This window comes from Larus michahellis, chromosome 24, assembly GCF_964199755.1.
Source record: "Larus michahellis chromosome 24, bLarMic1.1, whole genome shotgun sequence".
Taxonomy (NCBI): domain Eukaryota; kingdom Metazoa; phylum Chordata; class Aves; order Charadriiformes; family Laridae; genus Larus; species Larus michahellis.
In genome coordinates, this window is record NC_133919.1 from 4483365 (window position 1) to 4501934 (window position 18570).

Here is an 18570-nt window from a genome sequence, read left to right on the forward strand (position 1 = left end):
GAAACCTGGGCCAGTGTCTCACCACCCTCAGTGTAACAAATTTCTTCCTTATATTTAGTCTGAATCTCCCCTTTTAGTTTACAACCATTCCCCCTTGTCCTTGCGCAACAGGCCCTGCTAAAAACTCTGTCTCCATCTTTCTTATAAGCACTGAAAGGCTGCAGTAAGGTCTCCCTGGAGCCTTCTCTTCTCCAGGCTGACCCCCCCCAGCTCTCTCAGCCTGTCCTCCCAGCAGAGGGGCTCCAGCCCTCCCAGCATCTCCGGGGCCTCCTCCGGCCCCGCTCCAACAGCTCCGTGTCTCTCCTGTGCTGAGGCCGCCGAGGTCCTAGAGCTGGAGGCAGCACTGCGGGGGAGTCTCCCCAGACCACACCACGCTCCCCACTTCCAAGCAGCCCTTTTGGTGTACGCCAGCAAGGGCATCCTGGCTCCCTGCATGTGCCAGGGCTTCAGTCCTGCTGGCAGCCTGCTGACGGCCTCGCCGGGGATGCCTCGTACTGCAAAAAAACCCAGAAAGAAAACAGGGGCTGAGGCAGGGGAGGGACACGCAGCCCCTCGGATAACGGTGCCGGCTGCGAGGACTGCGTGTCTAGTCCTGGGGGGGCCGTGGTGGGGCCCAGCTTTGCCAGCGGGACATGGGACACTGCAGCCCCGCACCCCTGGGGGGCTGCTATAGGGTACCGAGAAGGGACGGGGTAGCACGGGGCGGGGGAGTGGCGGGCCCGCATCGACGCCGTGGGACCGCAACAAGATCCAGATAAAGCCGGGGGACACGAGCGCCTCTTTCACCCTTTTCCAGCCCAAAACGACACGCCCAGCCGAGGCGTGGCTCCCGCCCCCAAGGGGCCAGGCCGGAAGTGCGTCCGGAAGCGGAACCTCGCCCCGGACGTCATCTCCACCATATAAACGGCAGCGACGGTCGCACCTACAGAGCTGGGAGTTGGTCGCCATGTTTGCTGTGCGGCGGAACGCCGTTATCGGCTTCAACCTCTGCTGTGGCGGCGGCAGCAGCCCGGCCCTGGCGCATACCTCGCCGGGGGGAGACTCGGCCCCGCCGCCACCCGCTGGGACTCCCGCCGCCGCTGAGGTACCGCGAGCCCTGATTGGCTCCGTGGGGGCCTGGGGCGCCGCTGGCCGCCCTGACCCCCCCCGCGCGCTGATTGGCCCGGCCGCGGCCCCCCGCGCGCTGATTGGCTGCGGCGCGGCCCCCCGCGCGGCGCTGCCCCTCGCGGCGCGGCCCGGCGCGCTGTGGCGGCCCGAGGAGGAGCTGGACGGCTGCGAGCCCGAGGCCGAGCGCGGCCCCGTCGGGGACTCGCTGCCCAGCACGCCGTCCGGGCCCCCCGACGGGCTGCGGCAGGACTCACTGGAGCTTATCAGCCGCTACCTGCGGGAGGCAGCGGGCGAGGCCCAGCCCCCCGCGAAGAAGCTATTCCCGGGGCTGCTGGGTGGGCCCGGACGGCCCGGCGGATCGGGCGACGCCGTGATGGAGAAGGCGCTGGAGACGCTGCGGAGGGTCGGCGACGGCGTCCTGCAGAAACACGAGCTCGCCTTCCAGGGTGGGTGGCGGCTGGCTCTGCGCCGGTGGGGGTGGGGAGTGGACGGTGTGTGGGATGGGGGCGCCTCGGGCTCTGTTGCGGGCCCGCCGGGACGAGCGGTCGGGAGGCCGCGGGCCGGCCTGAGGTCCGCTTGCCCTCCTTTGGAGGCGAGCTGCAGCCCCCCGTCCTAGTGCGGGGTCCGAGGGCCTTGCCCCTAGAAGAGAGAGGGGGGCGCAGGGATGCGGGTTCCCGGCAGTTCCAGCCCCCACGTCTGCTCCCTCTGCCGCGCGTGTGGGCCCTCGAGGTGGGTGGGCTGCAGGGCTGGGGCTGGGAGAGGCCTAGACCGGAGCCGGCCCTCGGGGCTGGAGCAGGGCCTCTGCGCCCCTCCTCCCCAGCGGGGGGAGTGCGGGGGGCTGAGCTTTCGGCCGGGTCATTTACTGGATGGGATGTGGCCCTGGTTTCGAGGGAGTTAAAAGAGCCGAGAAGTGATTAAAAATGAAACTGAACTTTGTTCAGCTGGGAGGTGGAAAAACCACTGGTAACGTGTGCAGAGGAGATAATCTAGTTACAGATTAGCCTCGGTTCCTCCTTGTGCCCTGCTTTGCTCAGCATGACTATATGCAAATAACCCCAAGCGGACAAATATTAGTTAGCTCAGGACTTTAAACTCATCACACCCCTGGCTCAGGTGGAATGGAGTTTCTGGGGGAGAAATTCTCCCGGATGTATTTTAGTGTTTTTTGCCCACTTCTGATGAGTCCTAGAATAGCCATAGAAACTTGAACCCTGGGCTTGGAAGAGCAGATGTCCTTGCCGCAGAGTGTCCTGGGAACAGACTGGAAGTGAGAACTGACAGTTTTGACCTGGTTTCATTTAACTCGGAAACAAGTTGTTTTGCAGCTAGCCTGAGCCATCAGGGTAGTGGGGCTGGCTGTGGGGCTTGTGCTGGGACTGCTTTTGGCTCATCACACTGCATCTGATCCCAGCTCAGGCTGGTGCCAGCACAGAAGGGTAGTGTCTGCATCTCCTCATGAGACACCATATGGTGAAATGCGTTCCTTTGCAAGAGGATGTTCCACTTTTTTTTTTTTTGGACACAAAAGTCTTCAGTAGAAACTGCCTTTTGTCCTTAGCTGTGCTGATGCAAAAGACTGGGTTCAGTTACCCTGGCCAAATTCATGGACATGCTCATTGAATGAGCCACACTTGGAAGGAACGTTTAGGCCAATGTGAGTTGGCATTGGTATTTGAGGCTTCTGTAGGGACGGTTACCTTCGTGTGTACAGAAAAGGAACTGGCTTCAGGAAGGCTTCCTGTTAGTTTGAGCAACAACAAGCAATGCCTTTCAGTTTCATAAAGGCTTGTCTTGTTTGCTTATTCATGAGGTGGCACTGCAGGTCAGACTGGGGAGTTCAGTTGTTCCAGTCACTAAAATCACATTAATAAAAGGACGACGTGTCTGCCTGGCCGTAGGTGACTGTCCTCCATTTTGGCTTGAGGGGCAGGGCTCACTTCAGGCTGCAAAATGACTTCTAGGCTATGGTTCTGATGTTGTGGGGCTTTAAAGCCCTTGTGAGATAGCAGAGTGTGACATGCACAGAGGCGGCAGCTGTGTCTGAGGTGGGGAGGAAGGAACTAGAAATGGGTTATGGGTTTTGTTTTTTTATTTTTTTTTTTGTCTGGCCCAGGCGAGCGTGAGCAGCTGAGCTATCTGCAGAGCAGGCAGGTGCTTGCTCTCCATCACTGGTACTTGGCAGTGACTCTTACACCTTTTGGACCTGGAGTGTTGGGGCTGCGTCTTCTCCCTGGTGGCCTTGCAGGGTATTTGATGTCATGTGCATGCCTGCCTCTAAACCAGCATCTCTTTGCAGGAATGCTGCGGAAGCTGAAAATCCAGAAAGAGGAAGATCTGCAGTCAGTATGTGAAGTGGCTGCCCACGTGTTCAGTGATGGAGTAACAAATTGGGGTAGAGTGGTGACACTCATCTCCTTTGGTGCCTTTGTTGCGAAACACCTGAAAAGCATAAACCAGGAGAAGTGCATCAGCTCGCTGGCGGGGATCATCACAGATGCGCTTGTCTCATCTAAGCGCGAGTGGCTGATGAGCCAGGGAGGCTGGGTGAGTCACTGCCTGTCCTGAACACTGAGTGTTTCAGAACAGTCTAATATTTTCCTATTTCTGTGGCGTTTCACTGACGACCATGTGTGTCAGCAAAGCACAGAGATGACTCACTGCTCCAGTTAAAACCAGTTTTTAAAAGCCACACCTAGCTGGAGTTCTGGTGTTTCAGGAGCTCGTTGCTATGAGCTGCCTGAAGCAGTCTTGACCTAAAAATGTGCCCCCCCCCGCAGTGTGGAGGGGTCAGCATTCCCAAAGCTGAGTCAATCCCAGGTGCACTGAGCTTGCTTGAAGCTGGTCACAGCTGATTGCTACCTCTGCGGGGTGGGCTGTGGCTGTAATGAATCTGGGGGAGTGCACTCAGTGGATGTGCTGGGCAGGCTGTACCCCAGCCCACTGCCAGGAAAAAAGGTTTTCCATGCCTTCCTGCCAAAAAAGGATGACTGGCAGGAAATTACTTTCCCTTCTTTCTCCTAGGAGGGCTTTGTCGACTTCTTTCGAGTCGAGGACCTGGAAGGCAGCATCAGAAATGTACTGATGGCGTTTGCAGGCGTGGCTGGACTGGGAGCAAGCTTGGCCTACATGATCCGGTGAGCCAGGGTATGCTGCAGAGGGACAAAACTCTGGGTGGACTGGCTCTGTTTGGGGCTGGCGAGCTGATCGCTTCCTCCTGTGCGTTCTTATGAAGCTGGACTTCAGTGACCCAAGGAGAATATCTAGGCATCCCCTGAGCAATCCTTTCCTAAGAAGGAAGGTGTGATCCAGTCAGATTGTGGCTACTGATGAGAATTTATTGGTTTGGGAACAGAAAGTGGAAGAAGTGATATTCTGCTTCCTTCAAGAGGATGATGACAGAAAGCTCAAGTGGACTGCTTCAGTTCTATCCTGGAGAGAACCAATCTGCTTAGCAGGAAGCCAGGGAGCACCAGCAGCTGTTGTCTGGACTGAAGCCTCCTGGGCTTGGCATGGCACCTGTGCATGGAGCAGATGTTTCAGGGTTGTGGTTGTGGGGTTCTGGAAATAGTAGCTTGTGGTGCTGGTGTCCTGCCTAAGCTTGTGGCTTTTCTGTTGGAGCAGAAGCATTGAATGCTGGTGTTGTGTGAGCCTGCGCCTACTGCGAGGTGTGCGGGTCAGCAGGTCTTTGGCCACTGCTGGCTCTGCACACATCCGCCCTCCAGAAGCAGTAGAGCCACGCTGGCAGCTGAGATGTGTGCCCTGCTGCTGGAATGTGGGCGCTGGAGCCCCCGTGGCCCCTTTTCCGCCAGCAAGGCTTCAGCCTGGTCACTGAACAGGGAGAGGAGAGGTGGGGGCTCAGAGTGGTGACCACAGCCAGCTGCAGCGCATCTGCATTGGCCTGTCTGGCTGAGCTCAGCTACACTGATACGTCTCACCACACACAGGCAGTTTAAAAATAGGGAGTGTGTAAGTATGTAAAAACCCCACATGGGGTGGGGAGGCTGTAGAGAACTTGTAAATATCTATAAATCTGTAGAATATGTACATTTTTACAGAGCTAATGATACAAAAAGGAGGAATTTTGAATGTTGAACTGCTTATGGGTGCACTGTACTTCATTCCTCAAGTGAAGTAGCATTTTTGTGGCGAAGCCTTCTCCTGCCTTGACTCCAAACGAGCCTTTCTCTGATGTACTTGAGCAACATTGCCAGGGATTGTAACGAGGATCATTGGCCTGGCAGACTCTCATTGTGCCCACGGCTTGCTGGCAACCGTTGATGTTTCTGTTTGTTTTAATCTTCTTGGTTATTCTAGCCCTTGCAGTGGGTGGGGAGCTGTGGAAGTTGGTATCAGTCACTTCCTTGTCTTCCCCTCATTCTGATCCTCTAAGCCGCGTGTTGAACGAAGCTGATCTTTGAATGTAACTGTTCTGGAGCAGAATAAAACTCACCAGCTCGGATCTACGGCTTGTGCAAGTCTGTCAGTGCCAGCCCTGGCCTTGGTCCATGGTCTCCAGCTGGTAGTGTTGCTTCTTGGTGGGCTTCCAGCGCTCATCTGCCTTGTGCCCTCCAACTGTGGACTGGTTGGTTCTCGGGGAGCTCCACTCTGTGGGACCGGGTCCCACACAGCGAGGAACATCCTCATCCACAGTGCTTGACCTGCAGCCTGAGTGATGCCCTACGGAAACCAAAGTGGAGAGCTGAAAGATGGTGCTATTGTCAGGCCTGCTTGTTTGGTCAACAGGCACTTAGTTTTTTCAATAAATGTCTTTGTTCTCAATCCTGTAGTATAAAACTTGCCATTCCTGCAACGAGATGCTGATGTGCTAAACGTTCCTGCTCTGCTTTGCTGGTGGGGGCCTGTTCACATGTATGCTGCCTGTGGGCACCGTGCAGCCTCTTGCTTTATTAGAAAGCTTCTGCAGGCTGTGGAAAACTGCTCTGGATGTCTTGTGTCACCCGTTGGGGCTCCCCAGAGCTGCTCCATGCTGAGATGCTCTTTTTCTTCACTGTCTATGTGTGTGGGGAAAGTCCACGAGGCGCCTTGTGCTCAGTGCCTGCACACTCTGAAACCACTCTTCTTGCGGTGCCTGAAGCATGCTGCAGCTCTGGCTGCCTGTGGCTGGGGCTCGTCACCCTCTGGGTCAGCAAGGCGGGGACCCCCAGGCTCGACGAGAAGGGGACCTTCTCCCAGCCCAGGGGTGAGCTCTGCTCCTCCTCTCTTGTGAGAGGGGGAGACGCGCTCTTTGTTGTCTAGTACTTGTCCCTCCTGCCTGGGCAGAGCAAGCTGGTGTTGCAGTTGCTGTGGCCTCTTCAGGGGGATCCTGTGGCCCCTGAGTTTCAATTCCTGCAGGCTGGGGATGGAGGAAGTGCACGGCCCGCCCAGGGCTGGAGGGCGCAGCATGGCTATGTCCAGACCTCGCATGGGCAGCGCTTTGATGAACAGCTTCCTCTTGCCATGACCAGCTCTGCTGTGGGAGCTGCAGCTGGAAAATCCCTCCACTGGGGAGCGAAGTACTTCCCTGCCCCAAAAACTGTGGTGGCTCCAGCCCTGTGGGCTGTCAAACCTTGCTGCAGATGGGGCGAGGCAGCAGCTTCCTGTGGTGCTGGTGGGGCCCTCGCTACCAAAAACAAGTTGGCAACTCAGACCTGCTATGCAATATTGCAAAATGTGGTTTTGGTGTGTGGGTTTTTTTTTTTTTTCTTTAAAAATGCTGTGTCTTTCTGAGCTATTTTGGTCCCGTTTGGTCCCCTGGGCTGCAGTGGGGCCCTCATGCAAAGCTGGGCCTTTGCTGTGGAAATATGCAAAGGTGCTGGGGAGGGTGGGGGAGTGTCAGGGCTGCTGGTGCTTCCTGGAAGCCGCAGCCTGATAACGCCTGGCTTGCTGCCGATAAACTGGGGGCTTCCTCTTCCGCCCCAGCCAGGGCTTTTCGCAGAAACCGGCTTCGATTTCTCTGAACTGTTTGTGTAAATAAGAGAGGGTGTGTGTGGGGGGAATTAAAGCATTTGCTGTGCCTGACTGTGTGTGTGGGGCGCTGCAGGTTAGGGGGATCTTCAGCACCCCCCCTGGCTGTGTTGGGGTCCCCCTTGGCCTGGGATGGGGGGCAGGAGGGGAGGTGTTGGGGGAGCAATGCCACTCCCTCCCGTGCCTCTGCACCCAGCAGGGCGGAGCAGGATCTGGCCCTGCTGCCTTCATCCTCCGAAAGCCAGCGGCGTTGACATCCTTGTGTGGGTGGGGGCACATGCAAATACAAAAAGTCCCCTGGCCTGTGAAAAAGCCCCAATCCCTGCCCATTTCTGGCTCAGTGGCCCTAATCCTGTGTTGGGGTCTCAGATAATAAATATTTCATGTGATTTCTTGCAATAGGAGCCTGGGCTGCTGTTGCCCCAGATGTCCCTTTGCTCTCGGGGGGGTTCCAGGGGGTCGGGGGGCTGCTCCCCTGTCTTGCTGGCACAGTGCTTCCTCTCACAACCTGCCTGGGCACCCAGCGGGCTGCAGCCCCCTCCCATGGGGAGGGGGGGGGAGGCGGTTTGGGGCTGGGTCCATGGGGAGCCTCTGGGATCTGAGTCAGAGGGGCTGGGCAGGGACAGGTCCTTGAAAGGGAGAGGCTTTAGGGGGAGAGGGGCTTCCTGGAGCTGGCCCTGGGGTCATCCGGGTGGCCACAGGTGGGTGCTGGGAACATCCCCCCCACCATCCGAGCTCCCTGGGATTGTCAGGGGGGTGTCCCGAGGGGGAGGCCACGGGGTGTGGGGGTGGGTGACTCGTTTGGGCTGAGATGGCAAGTATTTGGTTGTTGCTTTCAGCGGGTGGGGTGTGCGTCACTGCACTCCTGTAATGAGCCTGACAGGCCTCAGCCCCCCCAACACACAGCGGAAGGGTGGCCTGGGGCCCCACCCCACCCTCCCAGGGCACGGAGGGTGGCCGTTGGTGGGCTCTGTCCCCTGCCCAGGCTGAGCCAGGGCCTGGGCCGCTCTCAGGGTGTTGGGGGGCACCCTTGGGTTCCGGCCGCCCGGCAAAGCTCTGCCCAGCAACACGGGCCGCTAATAGCATATGGGGAAGTCACGTGGGCCTCTTCCAGGAACCCAGGCGTCCGGTGTGGCCCATCCCCCTCCTGGCCCCTGGGGTGACACTGGGGTGGGAGGACTCACGTATCCCTGCCATCCCCGGCCCTGGGCTGCCCTCACGGAGGCCTCCCCTCTTGCCTGGAGGCCTCAGTGCCCCCCGGCATGGGGGTGATGAAGGGTGTGTTGGGGTATGAGGTGTAAACAGTGTGAGTGTGGGATACGGGGGTGTTTGTGGGGCCTTGGGGACACGGGACATGGGGGCTGTAAGCGTGTGTGTAGGGCAGAGGGGGTGCGCAGGCTGTAGGGGGACACTGCGGTTACAGGGTTTATAAGATGGGGGGGCGTCGGGGTGAATGGGCGTGTGGGCACTTATACGTGTGTATGTGCACTGACTGGGGTGGGGGGGTTTGAGTGTGCGTGTGGGGCTGGCCCCACGGCAGGGCTGGGGTGGAGCGGGGCTGCTGTGGGGCTGTGGCCACAGACCTGCCCAGGCAGGAGCCGGCAGTGACTCAGGCAGGAATGTGCTGTCAGGACACGGTGTTCCAGCAGCACCCAGCTCCGCCGCCAGCACCCAGCCCCACACCTGGCATGCTGCTGGCAGCCCTGTGGCTGGTGCCGCTGCGTGGCCCTGTCCCACTTGGCTCAGCCACAGCCCCACACCCCACTGGGGGGGTGCCCCGTGTGCCCCACATGGACGCATGTGTCCCATGGGGTACCCAGGGGAGGTGCAGGGAACAGGCACTGGGGTGTCCCTGAGCAGGACAATGTCCCCTGATGGGGGCACATGTGACACATCCCTGTGGGAAGCAGATGGGGACACTAAATTAATCTGCCCCACGTGGCTGCCCTCCTCCCGGAGGCGTCCTGTGGGCCAGGAGTGGCTGCGGGGTCCTGCGGGCCTTTGGGCCAGGGGTGTCAGGGCTGGGTTATGGGCACAGGCGGCGCAGCAGATGCAGAGCCAGGCTTGGGCCACCCCCGCACAATGTGTGTCCCTGCAGCTCTTTGCTGGTGGGAGGACAATGGGGGATGGGGCACTGGGGGCCACAGTGTCCTGGCACCCCGGCCCCCAGCCTGCCCCAACCCAGCCCCTTCCCAAGCTCCAGGGTGCAGGCGTGGGTGTTGCAGGAGTGCTTGGTGCTGGTTTTGAGGTGGGGGCACAGAGGGTGCTGAGGGTCTTCTTGGGTGTCAGGCACTGCGTGTCCCATGCCTGAGTACCCTCCAGTACGCTCGGGAGCACTGTGGGGACGTGGGGACTACCCTGATCATGGGGCGGGGTGAGAGGACATGGGGCTGGGGAGATGGGGAGGACCTGGTGGTTTGGGTTGTATGGGGGTGGGGGACACAGGGGGGGACCCCGTAGGGGGATCCACAGTGATGGGGGACACAGGGCACCCCACAGCCAAGCACCTGTGGAACAGGGGACGCAGGGGACTCCATGGCCAGCCGCAGGGACTCAGGTGGTGATGAACCATCAGGAGAGGTGGCAGGGTGGTGCAGGGCTGCAGGGCTGGGGGCTGCTTCAGGGGGCTGCGTTCCTCCGCTCCGGTGTACCCACCAGGGCCCACTTGCAAAGCCTGGCAAAAGCCATAGGGAACATAGAATCATAGAATCACAGAATGGTTCGGGTTGGAAGGGACCTTAAAGATCATCTAGCTCCAACCCCCCAGCCATGGGCAGGGACACCTCCCACCAGACCATCAAAGCCTCACCCAGCCTGGCCTTGAACCCCTCCAGGGATGGGGCAGCCACAGCTTCTCTGGGCAACCTGGGCCAGGGGCTCACCACCCTCACAGCAAGGAATTTCTTCCTGATATCCAATCTAAATCTACCCTCTTTCAGTTTAAAACCATTACCCCTCATCCTGTCATAACACTCCCTGCTCCAGAGTCCCTCCCCAGCTTCCCTGTAGCCCCCTTCAGGTACTGGAAGGCTGCCATAAGGTGTCCCTGGAGCCTTCTCTTCTCCAGGCTGAACAGCCCCAACTCTCTCAGCCTGTCCTCAAGGGAGAGGTGCTCCAACCCTCTGATCATCTTTGTGGCCCTCCACTGGACCCGTTCCAACAGCTCCATGTCCTTCTTGTGCTGAGGACTCCAGAGCTGGGCACAGTACTCCAGGTGGGGTCTCACCAGAGCGGAGCAGAGGGGCAGAATCAACTCCCTTGCCCTGCTGGCCACGCTTCTATTGATGCAGCCCAGGATGCCGTTGGCTTTCTGGGCTGTGAGTGTACATTGCCGGCTCATGTTGAGCTTCTCACCCACCAGCACCCCCAAGTCCTTCTCCTCAGGGCTGCTCTCATCTTTCACGATGCCTCCCGTAGACCTTCCTTTCGCACTACAGCCCTCCTTCACCTCTGTAGTACACTCTGGAGCCCTCTTGCTCCCTCAGAACCATTCCTAATGCCTTCTTGGAGACCCAAAACATTTTGTCCTCTATGCTATCTAGGATTTCTCTGTTCCGTCCCCTCTTTGCCATTTAGGGTACCTCCATTTGGCCCCTGCCCCCTGATGACACCTGTACTTTGTTGAAATCCCCTTCAGAGTTCCTTGTTGTTGTCTCTGAGGCTTCTTTGGTCTCTCTGCCCTCCCTCAAGAATCCTCTGCAGCCTTTCCTGAGCTCTTCTGAGACATCCCCAGTGCCTCAGAGACCTATTTTAGCTCAGGAGGGGGTTTTTCATCCCCTTTTTCCTCAGAACCCTTCCTGACTCCGTATCTGTTAACCAGGTCAGTCTTTTTGTCCTCTCATCTTTTTGATGTGCCTCCATTCAGTCCTCAGCCCCCCGAGGGCATCTGTACTTTGTTAAATTCCCTTTTGAGTTCCTCATTGTATCCTCAGGACTTCTTTGCTCTCTTGGCCTCCTCAGGACCCCTCTAATCCCTGTGATGATGTCTCCTGTTCTGTCAGAACCTTTTCTGAGGGCTTCTTTGTGCTCCAGAGCTGTCTTTTCGTTTCTGTGGCTTATAATATGCTTCTCTTCAGTCCCTGGTACCCCAAAGATATCTCTTGTTAGCTCAGATCTCCTCTTGGGTTTTTCAGAGAAGGCAAGAGACTTCTCTTGCCTTTGTAGTCCTCCTATGAGATGCATTTCTTGTATTTCTATGCTTTTTGGGGTGGGCCTTGTCTATTTCTGTTAAGGGACTTAGAGAGACCATCAAGGAGGGTCAGTGACTCAGAGTTGTTGGTGATTTACAGTAAATAATTCTCTTTACAACCAAAGATAAGTTTGGGAAGGGATTCATGTGGGATCTAGTTCTGCTTTGTTGTTCAGTCCTATCCAGAACGTAGCTCTGGTAGAAGTTAGGAAATATCTCTGGTATTGCTAGAAATGAATCATAACCTCATAGTGTCTGGTTTCTTCAATAGGAAGCTAAAACACATAATTTCTGCTAATAATGTTGCTATTGCATTGAATGAAGTACTTTCCCACGTGGATTAGTATGATCTTAAGCTAATTTTATCTATTTAAATACAAGTTTGTGTTTGTCTCAGTAAAACGAAGTTTAACTACCGACCTGGTCGCACGGCTGGTGTGACAGACAAAGCTGTAGCAAAAGAAAATCACAGTTTCTAGTAAAGGTCCTTGTCTTTGTTTGGTGTGTCTCACAGAGCAGAACACCCGCCACCGCTCCCTGTGGCTCTGCTGGGGGGCCGCTTTGGGCTGGGTGCTCCGCTCCTTTGGGCACCCGCGGTCTGAGCTGGCCGAGCCACAGGCAGCCGCGTTCTGAGGCACAGAGGGGCCGAGGTGTCCGTCCGTCCGTCTGTCGGTCTGAGGCAGGAGCTTCGGGGTGAGTCAAGGTTGAGCAGCATCTATAGCAGAAAGTACGTTTGTTGTGCACGGCTTGTTCTTGGGTCAGTGGTTGTATATGGGGAGTTCAGGAGTCGCAAGGCAGTTTAATATTCTGCGTTCTTGTTTTTGTTTAATTTTATTTTAGGTGCATTGTGGTTTTTCGGCATTTCTGAGTTTACTGTAGAAGGAACCTTGATTTTTTTCACTGTTTCTGTTGGATATTGTTAAAGTTGTTGACATCTTTGTCTATAGGACTGATAGTAAGTTCTAGCAGGTTGTTAGGGAGCATCTTGTATCCCTCTGTATCAGGAGTTTCAGCATTTCTCGGGAAAGCAGCAGGCCTAGTGTTTTTCAGGGCATGGAACAGCTTGTCGCCTTTCCCAGTCGCCCATAAGGTACCATGTCGTTCCGTTGCAGCCTGCAGCAGGCCCCTCCCAGGCTGTAAGTGTCTCACATTCACTTACTGTGTAGGCCCGTAGCAGAGCCCAGAGCCCAGGGGATGTGGGAGGACTGGAGGTACCTGCGGGAGCAGGGCAGGGCTCGGAAGACGGACACAGGGGTGCAAATACAGGGCAAGGAGCTGTCAGGAAGGAGTGGGGTTTCTTCCCCGACTTTTCAGAAGAAGAGAAGGGGTTTCTAAAGTTTTGGGACCAAGGGATGGTTGGGAAGGGGAAGCGGGTTCGTCAGTTGTCCTCAGGTTGGTTTTGCAGTCGGATTCCGCCGTCAATGAGATTTGTTCTGTTTGAGTTGCTCTGCAGCCAATACGAGGTACAATGAGGTTACGAGAAACGCAGTGTCAACCGTCCGGGCCTCTGTCGCCGTGCACGGCACTGACTGTCAGATGGGTCTCATCCCTGCAGGAGGTCCCGAGGTAGGAGCTCCGGCAATGACAGAGCCGAAGAGGAGGACGGGCTGTTTGGAGTTAAACGGTAGTGGAGGGGTTAAGGGTGGGTTAAGGCTATTTTAATAGGGACATATCATGGCTTAGGTGCGAGCGTAGGAAACTGTCAGAACTATGGCTCAGAGACACCAAGGGCGGGGGAGGTAGGAGGATCAGCCGTACAAAGCAGGCCACGGAGGTGACGGTACCCATTGCTCATTTGGTACGTGAGGTGTACTTTAAAATATACTGTCTGGAACTCTGAGGTCTGTGCTCCCTTGTGCCTTTTAGTCACCACATTCCCTGACTTAATTTTCATATCCATCCCTTCACCATTCGTTCGGATGTCATGGTCACCGCTACTTAGAAGCATCAACAAGGTGCTTATGTCCATTGCAGATTTCTGGCGCAGTCTTCCCAGGAATTTCTCGGAGAAGAGTATGTACATTATCCCCGCTCTTAATAGTCTCCGTCCAGGCGTCTTTTCTTTATTGCAGTCCCTGGCCACGCAAGCCTTCTCTGTTATCCCAGTTTTGCTTGTTTTCCTTAACTGTCCAATGAGGCTTGCTTTGGTATCAGTCATGGCAGTTATACTCTCTTGTCCTTGTTGGTCTATTGTTTTTTTAGCACCAGTTTCTGTAGCCATAAGGTGTCCATTTTTGGTCTTTGAGTTGCCACATCATGCCATCGTGGTTTTTCCCATGAGCTGACCCCCTCTGTAGTTGCAGAAGGGGCTTCGTAGGTAATTGGGCTTGGGTGTCTTGAGCCGCTTTCATGGCAAGCCTCTCGTCCTTGGGACTTCATCGTTTAGGCAGTCTTCATTGCCACATTCAGAGCTCTTGCAACAGAAGGTAAGAACTGAAGCTCATGCCGAAAGCAGAATAAGAATTGAAAAGGCAGAAGGAAAATCAGCATCCCAAGAATCAGAAATTCAGAAAAGGACAAGAGAAGACAGTAACATAACTTCCCCTCAGTGCAGTAGCTGAACACATACAGGCTCTTTTTCTTCATTCCAAGCTTACAAATTCCTCATAGAAAGTCAGCCTGTGTGAAAAATAGAATAAGCTTTTCTTCTCTCTTTTTTTTTTTTTTTTGGTCCTTCTGCGATGGTACTGTGTATCCTCCTGCAAGGCTCCTGGAGGTGTAGAGGAGCTCCCTGCAGCACACCTTGGTTCTTGGAAAGCCGATAAATTCAAGGACTGGGTTTCTTTATTGAAGATGAACTTCAAGTTCAGGGGTTATGCTGGTGCTTTTGTTTGTGTTTTGAGTCTATCTGTCTGTCCCAAAGCCAGTGGGACATGCCCAAATGATAAATCGTATGCAGGCAAAGACTGTGGGGGAGACTCAGTCTGCTTCACTCTTACGCGTTTCAGGGCAGCTCAGCTGAAATATGGTTGCTAGAAGAAGCTGCATGGTGCACCCGTAACTAGTCCTGTGCCTGTCGCAACCCATCCAGCCTGGTCCATGTCAGGGGAAAGCAGCAGAAACAAGCCTGTTTCTTTCCCATTGGAGCCTGATCTCCAGCACAGGGAAAGCTTTTTCTGGGAAGGCAGGGAGAAAGCTCTAAAGAAATATGACGCCAGAAGAGCTTGAGACTCCTCCCAGGACCCCTAGGCTTTGCTGTGGACCTGCTTGTCCTGCTCTGGGACAAATGCAGCTCCCGTGGAATTGGCGAAGGCAATGCTGTTGGTTTTGGGGTGCTGCAAGCTGGGCCATGGGTCTTTTGCCTCCCCTTCTCTGCAAAATGTGTCCCTCTTCCCTGGGCCCCTTTCAGCTGCTGCTTTTGGGGATCTCTTTCAAGGGGGGACCTTGAGGGGGGCTGGGGGAACGGGGGGGCTGAGGGGGCCCGGGCAGTGGGGAGGGGGGTCCTGAAAGTGTATTGGGGGCAAACGGGGAGGTCTGAGGGGGTGCTGGGTGGGTGGGAGGACTGTGCTGGGGGAGCCCTGCGTTTGGGGAGGGGGCTGTGGCCTGAAGTGGGTGCCGAGTTGGAGAGGGGCTGTGATGGGGAGAGGGGTATGGGCTAAGGGGTGATGGGGGGCAGGGCTGGGGGTGGGAGGGGAGGGTCGAGGCATTCTCCAGTGTTTGGGGGTCCCTGTGACCCTCCACCGTGTCCCGTCCTGCAGGACAAGGAGTCCTACAGTGAGCTGTACCGGAGGGTCTGCGAGAGGCTCAGCACCTTCTCCGAGGTCATTGTCTTCGTCTTCAAGGGAATGTCCCCCATGACTGGCATGTTTCCGCCCCCAGCGCAGGCGGCCCCCTCACCAGTTGTTCATCGGGGGCCTGTGCCGTCGCCATCCATGTCACAGGTATGGGGATGCTGGGACCCCTCCAGAGCTCCCTGAGACAGTCTGGGACCCCCCAGAGCCCTCTGATACCTTCTGGGATCTCCCAACCCCCCCAGGATCCCCCTGAGACCCCCTAGAATCTCCTGGGACCCCCTGCCCCCCCACAAGAGCTCTGCGGGATGTCCTGCTTCATCTTCTCCCAGGACGCTTCTGGGACTATCCGGGACCATCTAGGACCTCTCATGTTCCCCTCAGGGTTCCCTGGAGCCTTCTGGGATCCCCCACATTCTCCCCAGGACCCCTCTAGGACCTTCCCACACCCCCTCCAGGACCCCACAGATCCCCCCTGGAGCCCCCCAGGACACGCCAGAGCCCTCTGGCACCCCCTGGAGCGCCTGCTGGTACCCGCCACGTCCCTCTGGGACCCCACCCCCTGACAGCCCCCCCAGGGCCCTCCAGGATCCCCCTGGGACCTGTTGTGTTCCCTCAAGACTCCGTTGAGCCTTCTGGAACCCGCCACGTTCCCCCTGGGACCCTCCCACACACCCCTCCAGAACACACCAGAATCCCCTGGGTCCCCCCCAGGACACCCCAGAACCCTCTGGGATCCGTTGGAGTCCCCCCTGGTACCCCCCCACATCCCACTGGGACCCCCATTACACCTGCTTCCCCCTCCCAGGGGACACCAGCTCCTGCCAAATGCTCTGGGAGCACTGGAGCTTGACAGAGCATCTCGGCAAAGGAGAGATGAGCGAGGAAGTGAGTGGGGACCCCCTGGATGCAGAGACGAGGATAAAGAAGCTGCGGAGCAGAGACCAATGGGGGCTCGAATGGGATGAGAGAGAGGGAAAGAGAGAGGAAGTGCCACAAGGTGCCCCAGAGATGGAGGAAGGTATTTGCTCTAACGCTTTAAAAAGAGGCAACTGAATGCAATGGATTTTTTTTGCCCCTGATATTTAGACAGCTTGCTCTAAAGTACTTTATTTCTGTCTGGCTTTCAGTGGCGTGTTTCCCCGGCAGCCCAGTAGCATCTCTCTCGGGCAGTGTCGCTGGCCAGATGTCCCTCCTTGTTGCGTAGCACACAAAAAACCTTGTAGTCCAATTATAACTATGTATTTTGGAGAGAGATAGTGTTATGGTATCAATTCTCAGCTGTGCAAGTGAAATTAGTGCCTGAAGAAAGTCAAATACTTTTATAGCGTAAGTATTTTTATTCGGTGTATATAAACCTAACGCACACCTTTTCACCGAAAGGGAAGGGACAAGGCATTTCCCAACACCAGTGAGAAGGTTTACTGTTATGCTAAGAGCGTGTTCAAAATGGTAGCAATTAGACTTAATCCTGGCTTTAAGAGTTGAGCTGGCGCTGGCTTTTGCAGGCTGTGCTGTGTTTGGAGCTGAGCTGTTTCCCCAGAATCCTCCCGTAGCTCAGCTCCTGTCCAGTCCCTCGGTCTGACAGAATTCCTCTACTCCCTTCTGGGCTACTTTTTAAGATGCTGAGCTATAATTGGGGATTTTTGTTTTCCAGGTGCCTCGTTGTAGGCGTCTCGTGCTGCTCGAGAGATGCCCCAGCCCAGGTTTGCAGCCGGTGGCGGAGCCTCCCTGAGGGGAAGGGGCCAGCCCTGAGTCTGGGTGTTTTGGGCATTTTTTTGGAGTGAATAGAAGGATGTCTGTGTGTCTCAGGGTTGCGATGATGTCATTTGGGGTACCTCGATGTCATTGGGGCAGCGATGATGTGGCGGAGGAGCAGGTGAGTGGGGGACGTGGGGTTACGTGAGGGTCTCCCAAAAGAGGTGGTTCACAGCCCCAAAACATCTGAAAATCTTGGGATGCATTAAAAAATGTGAAAACCTGTAACTATGGGCGTGAGGCACTGAAATAGAGAACAATCTCTCATTTATATATGAGAAATATATATACTGATAAATAATATTATGTATGTAAAATAAGTTCAAAATAAAAACCTCTATGTCTGAGGATTCTATGATTCTGTGCTTCCGTGTTATATAAAAGATCCTAGAATATAAAAATATTTTAAACAATGTATTTATAAAAAGATATTAGTGTCAAAATAGATGTGTAAGCAGACAGTCTAAATAGATATTCTGTGTCATAAATGTTAAAGTCTAAGCAGATTTTCTGTAGAAAGTTCAACAGGGGATAGAAATTCCCTAAATAGATACTGTGTAAATAACTAAGGGGGTGCTGCCGCCCGGCGGCTGAAGGCCGGTCCTGCAGGTGTGCGCTCCTCCGGGCGCTGCGGCCCCGCCCCCGGCCCGCCCCGGCCCCGCCCCCGGCGGCGCCGTGCGTTGGTTCCGCAGCTCGTGCGCATGCGCGGCTCCGCGGGGCCCGTTCAGGCGCCGGTCTCGAGAGCGCGGCGGCCGGAGGGCGAACCAGGACCGCCGGGACTCCATCGAGCTCCGCGACACCTGGAGCGCGATCGGTGCCGCCCGCCCGGCCTCGAGAGCGGCCGTCGGCGCTCCAGTATCGGCTGTTACGCGTTACCGCGCCCCCGTCAGTGCCCGGCAGTTTTCCGGTTGTCCATTTCCATAGCCCCTCAGTCAGCCGACGCGCGTCTCTATGGCACTTTAGTCCTCCAGGACGCCCCTCAGTCAGCCGACGCGCCTCTCTATGGCACTTTAGTCCTCCAGGACGCCCCTCAGTCCGCCGACGCGCGTCTCTATGGCACTTTAGTCCTCCGGGACGCCCCTCAGTCCGCCAACGCGCCTCTCTATGGCACTTTAGTCCTCCAGGACGCCCCTCAGTCAGCCGACGCGCCTCTCTATGGCACTTTAGTCCTCCAGGACGCCCCTCAGTCCGCCGACGCGCGTCTCTATGGCACTTTAGTCCTCCGGGACGCCCCTCAGTCCGCCAACGCGCCTCTCTATGGCACTTTAGTCCTCCAGGACGCCCCTCAGTCCGCCGACGCGCGTCTCTATGGCACTTTAGTCCTCCGGGACGCCCCTCAGTCCGCCGACGCGCCTCTCTATGGCACTTTAGTCCTCCGGGACGCCCCTCAGTCAGCCGACGCGCCTCTCTATGGCACTTTAGTCCTCCAGGCGCCCCTCAGTCAGCCGACGCGCCTCTCTATGGCACTTTGGTCCTCCGGGACGCCCCTCAGTCAGCCGACGCGCCTCTCTATGGCACTTTGGTCCTCCAGGAGCTTGGAAGTTCCCGCTCAGTCCTCCCACGCACCTCTCTACGGCACTTTAGTCCTCCAGGATCTCCCTCAGTCCTTCGAAGCTCGTCTCTATGGCACTTTAGTTCTCCAGGATCCAGGAAGCGCTCCTCAGTCTTCTGAAATTACCTGTTTCCAGCAGTCTTCCAAACCCATAAAACACAATTAACAATTAACCACAAAAATATCTGAAGATCGCAAGAATAAAGCAACGCCTGCAGAGCTCTCTTCTTCACAGCAACAAGTAGATGGCACTCAAACAAAAGTGGTAA

The 18570-nt window shown here is 56.2% G+C and overlaps 1 protein-coding gene across 3 annotated transcripts; it reads left to right on the top strand.

Moving 5' to 3' along the window:
* Positions 1–904: 904 nt before the first annotated feature.
* Positions 905–17033, top strand: MCL1 (MCL1 apoptosis regulator, BCL2 family member). Of its 3 annotated transcripts, XR_012584544.1 has the most exons (6): positions 905–1553; positions 3404–3651; positions 4129–4241; positions 14959–15141; positions 15800–16012; positions 16649–17033. XR_012584544.1 is itself a non-coding variant. In XM_074566381.1 (4 exons), exons 1-4 carry the CDS (start codon positions 947–949, stop codon positions 4380–4382), a joined length of 1011 nt encoding a protein of 336 aa, XP_074422482.1. In that variant the 5' UTR covers positions 905–946; the 3' UTR covers positions 4383–5886. The 3 variants fall into 3 exon arrangements, 1 of the variants encoding a protein (XP_074422482.1); XR_012584545.1 differs by lacking the exon at positions 15800–16012 and having other exon boundaries at positions 16649–17022; XM_074566381.1 differs by lacking the exons at positions 14959–15141; positions 15800–16012; positions 16649–17033 and adding an exon at positions 4340–5886.
* The last annotated feature ends 1537 nt before the right edge of the window (positions 17034–18570 follow it).